Source organism: Carlito syrichta, unplaced genomic scaffold (assembly GCF_000164805.1).
Source record: "Carlito syrichta isolate Samal-C Ts95f unplaced genomic scaffold, Tarsius_syrichta-2.0.1 Scaffold307480, whole genome shotgun sequence".
Classification (NCBI taxonomy): Eukaryota; Metazoa; Chordata; class Mammalia; order Primates; family Tarsiidae; genus Carlito; species Carlito syrichta.
In genome coordinates, this window is record NW_007251576.1 from 29,602 (window position 1) to 37,697 (window position 8,096).

Sequence of the window (8,096 nt, forward strand, 5' to 3'; positions counted from 1 at the left end):
ATCCTGAAACCAAACAGCACTCATTTAAAGCTCTGCCACTTATTGGCCGTGTGTCCTTGGGCCATACTAATGGCACATGTAAGGATTATTATGAGGATTAAATGAGCTAATATTTGTCCAGCAGTAAGAACAGTGCCTTACACTAAGTGTCTTGTGTTTGTTAAATAAATAAAACATATTTTGTCTGGGCACTGTGGCTGATGCCTGTAATCCCAGTGCTTTGAGAGGCCGAGGCAAGAGGATGGTTTAACCCAGAAGTTGGAGACCAGTCTGGGCAACATAGTAAGCTCTTGTTTCCACCAAAAACAATAACAACAACAACAACAAAAGAAAACCAGCCAGGTGTGGTGGTACATGCCGGTAGGTGTGGTGGTACACTCATGTAGTCCCAGCTGCTCAGGAGGCTGAGGCAGAAGGATCAACTGAGGCCAGGGGTCCAAGTTGTGATAAGCAGTGATCTTGCCACTTGACAGAGTGACTCAAAAAAAAAAATTCTATATTTTTAAAAGGGAATGCTATGTGGGCTATCTTATAAATTCTAAATCTTTTTTTTTTTTTGAGTTGGAGTCTCACTCTGTTGCCCAGACTGGAGTGCAGTGGCCGCTCCCGGCCACCGCAGCCTCGACCTGCTGGGCTCCGGCGATCCTTCTGCCTCAGCCTTTCAAGTAGCCAGAATTACAGGCTTGCGCTACCACGCCCAGCTGATTTTTTGATTTATTGTAGAGATGAGGTCTCGCTGCCCAGGCGGGTCTCGAACCCGCGGGCTCAGGCAATCCACTCACCTCAGCCTCCCAAAGGCGCGGGATTACAGACTGAGCCACCGAGCCCGGCTATAAATTCTAAATCTTAAATTTAGAACAAAGACCATCATATTTGATATGGCAAATGACCAGTTCTCTGCTCAGTCACCAAAGAATACACATTAAACGTGTATTTCAGTGATGAGTTTTGTTAATAGAATGAAATAAAATAAACACACCTGAAAGGAAGATATAGAACATCCTCTCATCCAGCACCAATCTCTGTCAAGGGGAGTCAGGCAATTGTTGAGCAGACAGGAGGGAGATGGACTGTGGAAAATGGTACAAACCCCACCATCCATGCAATGCACTGGGGGGTCTTAGAGAAACATTCTTAAAGAAAGCCTTAGAATGAATTCAGACAGATTCCTAGCAGTGATGGTCAACATATTTTAAATAACAAATCCTGGGGCTTTACTGAGCAGTATTGTTCAACAATAATATTATGAACAAATTTTGATGTGAATGAGACTGTCTTGGAGAAAATCAATTGTGCATGTAATCTAAAGTAGCTAGCAATTTAAAAAATTTTTTAATTTGGAATGTGTCAAATGTACCTCTTGTACACAATTGATATCATTCTAAAATGTTTAAGTGTAAGTTCAGTGTTTAATAATTTGATCCCATTTTAAGATATCAGAGAAATCCATCATACATATGACAGTGGCACACTCTTCTATAAAAAAATATGTCTTTAGCAATACAAGCAGTTGGTGTGTCTAATTTATCTGCTTTAAACCCATTTAGACTTTGAAACTAGGTTTTCTCAAGTAGAGCATGATCATGAGAAGGTTTAACTTTATCTTTCTCAAAATAGTTATAGCTTTTGAAACTACATTTTATTAAAGATAAAGTATATTTTCATTTAAAAATTAAGAATAATCTAAAGTAAAAATGAGTATTATTCCCAGCTACTATTAGATTTTGTTGCATAATTTTCCAGATAATTTTTTACACATAGACACCAAAAACACTTTCCCTCATAAAAGCGTTTTATATTTTATAATTTTCTTTAAAAAAAAACTTTAAGCGTGTGCCACGGATGATTGCATGTTATTTCCTAGCAGCCTTACAATCTTTAACTATTTTTGTTCTTTATTCTATGTTTATATTACTTATATTATGTACTATTTAACTTTTTCTTATTTATACCTCATCTCCCTAAAAAGATTATAACCTCTTTGAAATGGGGCTCTCTTTTATTTCTTAGTATTCCTCAGGGTGGTCAATTCAGTGCCTCATTTATAGTAAGTGTTCAGTAAACATACAAAGATTGACAGTGATTATTCAATTTGCTTGGAAAATGCCATTAATGTGCAATTTCTGAGCACAAAAGTAAGCGACCCTCAAGAGCCAGTGTGGATTTAATATCCACAAGAATTGACATTGTAAATAACATTCTAAAAATCAAATCTCAAACACATAAAAGAGAACTCATTATTTAAAGTAGCAGTTATACTTGGACACTGGTATGATTTGAATGTACCCCCCTCCAAAAGTTCACGCATTGGAAACTTAACTCACAAGGCAACAGTATTGAGAGGTGGGACCCTCAGGAGGGGATCGGGTCATGAGAACAGAGTCCAGATGGATTAATGGTGTTACTATGGGAGTGAGTTAGTCATCCCATGAAGAGTACCTGATGAAAGGATGTATTGGGCCCCCTTTTCTCCACCTCGATCTCTCATTCTCTCTCTTTCTCTTCTTCTCTCTCTCCATCCATCTCTCTTGCTTTCCTGCCCTTCTGGCTTCTGCCATGCGATGACAAAGCAAGAAGGCTCTTGCCGGATGTGGGACCCTCAACCTTGAACTTCCCAGTCTCCAAAACCTTAAGAAATAAATCTGTTCTTTATAAACATTTCAACCTTAGATATTGCTATAGCAGGACAAAATGGACTGAGACAAGCACAAAAGACAAAACAACATAATTGCTTCATGCAGACTAATATGTCTCCTACCACAGTGAGAGGAAATATTTGACTCAAAGGTCTCATGTCAGGAAATTTATATTATTTTCTGAACATCGATGATTATAATTATATTATATCAGTTAGTAATTTATTTAGTCTTTCATTGTTCATTTTTCTTCCTCTTCAAAAGCAGAGGTGATTGACCAGCTGTCTCCCTAAGTCTTCTTCCACCTCTAATGTCCTGGGTTTTCTATGATGTATCAACAAGTGTCTGATCAGTAAACACATCCTCAGACTGGGAATATGTCAACCTAGGTGAAGCCTCCCAATGTGTTTTTTGTTGCTGAACATTGGCCAGATGTTGGATGTGAGTCTGGAATTCTAGGCACAAGGGGGTCTACACATGATCAAGATACCACGATGTCCATTTCCTCACTCAGCTGTGCTCCATGATTATGAGAAAACAACTCAAACTTAGGTCATTTCAGAGGACAATTTAAGAGGGTTCTTCTGTATCTTGTTTTCAGTATCTCTGGACTTAGAGACAATCTACCATAGGAAAGATCACAAAGACCATTATTTATATGCTGGGAATATGAAGTTTATTAGGACACAGACAACATGATAGAGAGGTTAGACTAGGGACCTAGGAGGAAAGAAGTCATCTGTAGTGGGTCAGCAAAGGCATCTTCAATGCCTGGTGTGAACTAGTTTGAAGAGAAAGGAAATGGGCTTCTCAAGAAAAGTGCTTATTATCCTGCCCGTGAAGTCAAGGAGGGGCAGCAGGATGGACCTGGACATCGGTTGGGGGACTCTATGTGATAATGGGCTGCTCAGCAGCAGGGAGAGGTCCTGCAGGTGGTGCGGCAGGGCGCGGGCTGGCAGCAGGGGGGCCGGCAGCAGGGCGCCTGCACACAGACGGGCTGGCAGCAGGTGGTGGCCCAGCAGCAGGGGCGGCAGACCACCGCCGTGCACGAGGTGGGGCAGCAGGAGATGGGGCGGCAGCAGCCCTCCTGCAGGCAGCAGGGGTCGCAGCACACGGGCCGGCGGCAGGGCTCGCAGATGGGGCGCGTGCAGCGGGGCACGCAGCTCACGGGGCGGCACACGGTGGTCTGGCAGGACACGGGGCGGCAGCAGCAGGGGTCGCGGCAGCAGCAGGGCTGGCAGCAGCCTCCTCCGCAGCTCAGGGAGGAGAAGGCGGAGCCGCAGCAGGAGCCGGTCATGGTGGTGTCTGGGGCTGGGGTGGGGTGGGCTGTGGAGAGGAGCTGGGTGTTCTCAGGTGCGAATGTCCTCCTCCCCCTCCGCGCCCTTTATATACCCCCAGGACACATGATCATTTCCTCGTTTTTTGTTTATTCCTCCCGAAATAACACTGCAGGCTAGTAAGTTCTCTAGACATATTTTAGGTGCTCAGGTACTCATAAAAGCCCATTTGTTTTCCTTATTTCATGGAGATCCATTGCATTTTGCTATTTGTGGTTCAAATATGAACTTAATGGCTCTAACTTCAAAGGCTCCAATTATCGTTATAATTCAATGATGCTTTTGCCAGTTGACGTGTTGCTAGTACAACGCAGTGGTTGTCATGCTGTCAGGGTTATTTGTTAGCAGTGGAAGTGAGCGCCTCGGGTCGTTAGCTTCCTTTCCACTGCTAAGCTTTCTGGGTAAAACAAGTTGAGAATAATACAGGGGGAAAAATATATATATCTCCCAGGAGTGAGTCCCTGATGAAAGGATATTTGGGCCCCCTCTCCTCAACCCCTCCCCCCCCCCTTGCTCTCTTGCCCTTCTGCCTTCTGCTTTGGGATGACAAAGCAAGAAGGTTCTTGCCAGATGTGGGACCCTCAACCTTGAACTTCCCAGTCTCCAGAACTGTAAGGCATAAATCTGTTCTTTATAACTATCCAATCTTAGATATTCGTTATAGCGGACAAAATGGACTGAGACAAGCACAAAAGACAAAAGAACATAATTACTTTGGGAAGACTAACATGTCTCCTACTACAGCGAGAGGAAGTGTATACATGAAACCTAAAACTAGTTTATTGATTTTTGGCACTAACATAACTAATCTAACTCAAAAAGTATGTACTTAAACCTGGCATTTTCATGATTCTTCACAAAATAATAAAATTGCCAATGATTTTGAATTTTAAAAAGGATTAAATTCCTTTTTTTATTTTGAAGATGTCGGGTACAATTAAGGATTAGGTATACAAGTGGTCATTGTACAGGTAAAGTTTGGGCCTCCCTTTGGTTCCCACTTTGCAGGAATATTTTAAAAGTCAGGATTTTTCAGTAAAAGAACAATTTTTATTATCAGTCATTTTTCTTCCTGATTTCCATAGTTATATCTTTCCAAATCAAGATGAATGTCATTATTAATAAATTTCATGATAGCCAATATCTTTGAGTTCTAATTTTGTCCTAAGCATCACATTAAATACATGCATTTATTTTTATAATGTTTCCATTATGCAGATATTATTTATTCCTCATTTTATACATAAAAAACCAGATAAATGACTTGTCCAAGGTAATACACCTAATAAATGTTGAGGCCAATATGTGTCCAAAAACATCTGTGGGAACATTATTTGTAAGCCCCAAAAGTTTAAGAATTAAAAGGAGCTAAAGAATGAATTGTAGGTACCACATTCTCAGTCATTACGGGATGTTTATTTTATTCAAGAATTTTAACAATGTATTTACTTTGAAAATAGTTACTTGTGACTTGGCTAATTTTTGAAGTCACCTGAAAGGACTCTATGTCTTACCACTATCCTCAGGAATGGGAAGAGTTATCTCCCACAAACCTTCTGAAAATTATAAGACATACACTAAGGACATGCTATCACAGTAAGACATATTTGAGTGGTCATGGGGTACTGTGAACAAAGCCACCAATATGATGATGACTAGATGGAGGTTTCAGTCTTCCAGTAAACAAAACTCCTGGGTAGTGATCCCAGCTGAAAATGCTCTCCGGCCACATTTGGCTTGTGGCCTAGTGTCTCTAACACCTTCCTGCGTGCTAAGCTTGAACTCATTCTTGCTTCAGAACCAACTGTGATTTTTTAATTGTTTCAAGCTGTTGGGACCTAGCATAAAATTGTGTCACTCAGTTATTTTTTAATTCTTGCTTCTTGATCTGCTTAGTTCTGATCTTTGTCTTTACAACTAATCCTGTTCTAGATCTATGGTTGCAGGTTCAAGTGTAAGGGTTCTCATTGACCTCGCTGCTTGCACAGCCCCTTACAGGCTTACCCAGACCCTCACCAGCCACTGAGGCCAACCACAGCATGGGTCACTGGAGACAGACTAGATCCAGTAGTGATGATAGGTGTGGGAGGAAAGAAAGTATTCTCTGACTGAGAAAACTCTACTAAATAAGGAAGTCTTTCAAAAGCTACCAAGAACTGAAGAAAACATATGTAGTTGGAGAATTTTTTAAATGGTGATGAAAAGTATGTAGAAAGAAATTGGACTCATGAACCTATCCATTGGTAAACTATCAAACTCTTAATAAAGAGAGAACTCTACTACACACATACCAAAGATGTAAAAGTTTTGAGTAAATAGGTTTCTGGTTGAGAGACTTTTATCATAGTGCAAGAAAAATACTTTTCTTCATGAGTTTGCTTATTGTTTTATTTTAAGAATACACATGTTGAGTACAAGTTGAGAGTTGGGATGGGATGATGATGTCTTTCTTTCTCCCCTAACCCTCTTAGAGCATATTCACTCAATCATTTAACACGGCATTTCTGATTTTGTTCTATGTACCAAATATTGTGCAGGTCAGTGAGAACCCAGTCACGAACAAACTCAAGGTTACTGCCCTCACAAAGTATGCCCTGCCTCACTCCTCTCAATGGGCAGGTAGATAAGCCCAGGCATACTTGCAGAAAATTCCAGAAAATGCTTTTAGATCAGATGTTGGGAACTCCAAACACTTCTCAGGGAAACAATACTGGTTAGTCTACCTGACCAGTCTACGAGTGTCTAACGACATAAAAAACATAGCCAATAGGTATTAAGGTTATCAGAATTTCAGCCACATTGGCATTGTTTCAATGACAAGATGCATGTGAAATTCAAAACGAGTGTGGTTCCAACCAAAGCTATATGTCTCCCTTTCTGCCACAGGAGACAAAATTGACTGGGCGATTATGGTGGGAGACGTGGAGAAGATGGGGTAGTAGTTCTTCCAGCACAGGGTGCTCAGTGGTTAGGGATTCTATCTGGCTTCAATCACGGTACAATTTTCTACATTGGGGAACAGACTTGGCTGTAACCTAGGCCTTCTACCCTTTATTATGTGTGTAGAATACTCATGAGTCAAGTTCATGGTCAGAGAGACCTGCTGTATTCTCACCATTTCCTCAGCATCAGCACAAAACCTGTGGCTTAAAATATGAAGATGCATTCCCAGAGGTAATCTGATTTATTTGAATTATTATTAAAGTTACAGATTGTGCACCTGATTTGCTCCTATTTTAAAGCAAAAAAATTGCCCTTCCTTTGGTTCTTCTGATTCTGCCTACCATAACATAAGCAAACACGAACTTCAAAAAGTAATAAACAATAAAAAAAACCTGTTTCCCCAGAAATAAAATTTTATTTTTTACAGTGCAAACACACAGCATAAAAATAATATATCCTGAAAAATTCCATCTAAGAACCTTGAAATAAAAAGGATGAGTCAGTGGGATAGAACTCTACTCAGGAGGAATTTTGATCCTTGTTTACTTATTTTTTTTTTTCCAATCCAGAAATGCAAATGATGCAGATGAAAATTTTTTGAGGATTGTCAAAGAAGACCAGGATTAGCAGCATAATTATGTGGGAAAATAGGACGTCATTGTTGTGTTAGTTGTTGAAGAAGGGGTAGGTTACAAAGGCGCAGTGTCTCATCTGATCCAGAAGGGCTAGGAGGAGTTTGCACGTGCTGTTGTGCACCTGGGAATGCTTCGTAGGGTTCTCAGCAGCAGGGAGAGGTCCTGCAGGTGGTGCGGCAGGGCGCGGGCTGGCAGCAGGGGGGCCGGCAGCAGGGCGCCTGCACACAGACGGGCTGGCAGCAGGTGGTGGCCCAGCAGCAGGGGCGGCAGACCACCGCCGTGCACGAGGTGGGGCAGCAGGAGATGGGGCGGCAGCAGCCCTCCTGCAGGCAGCAGGGGTCGCAGCACACGGGCCGGCGGCAGGGCTCGCAGATGGGGCGCGTGCAGCGGGGCACGCAGCTCACGGGGCGGCACACGGTGGTCTGGCAGGACACGGGGCGGCAGCAGCAGGGGTCGCGGCAGCAGCAGGGCTGGCAGCAGCCTCCTCCGCAGCTCAGGGAGGAGAAGGCGGAGCCGCAGCAGGAGCCGGTCATGGTGGTGTCTGG

The 8,096-nt window shown here is 42.3% G+C and overlaps 2 protein-coding genes across 2 annotated transcripts; both read right to left on the reverse strand.

Annotated features, from left to right (window-relative positions):
* Positions 1–3,543: 3,543 nt before the first annotated feature.
* On the reverse strand, positions 3,544–3,991 carry LOC103266872 (keratin-associated protein 2-1). Its single transcript, XM_008064500.1, has one exon. It carries the CDS (start codon positions 3,931–3,933, stop codon positions 3,544–3,546), a length of 390 nt encoding a protein of 129 aa, XP_008062691.1. The 5' UTR covers positions 3,934–3,991.
* A 3,703-nt stretch (positions 3,992–7,694) lies between these two features.
* Positions 7,695–8,084, reverse strand: LOC103266874 (keratin-associated protein 2-1). Its single transcript, XM_008064501.1, has one exon. It carries the CDS (start codon positions 8,082–8,084, stop codon positions 7,695–7,697), a length of 390 nt encoding a protein of 129 aa, XP_008062692.1.
* Positions 8,085–8,096: the final 12 nt, after the last annotated feature.

Excerpts from the sequence above, each read along its gene's own strand:
- LOC103266872 (XM_008064500.1), bottom strand. The coding sequence starts at position 3,933 with ATGACCGGCTCCTGCTGCGGCTCCGCCTTCTCCTCCCTGAGCTGCGGA.
- LOC103266874 (XM_008064501.1), bottom strand. The coding sequence starts at position 8,084 with ATGACCGGCTCCTGCTGCGGCTCCGCCTTCTCCTCCCTGAGCTGCGGA.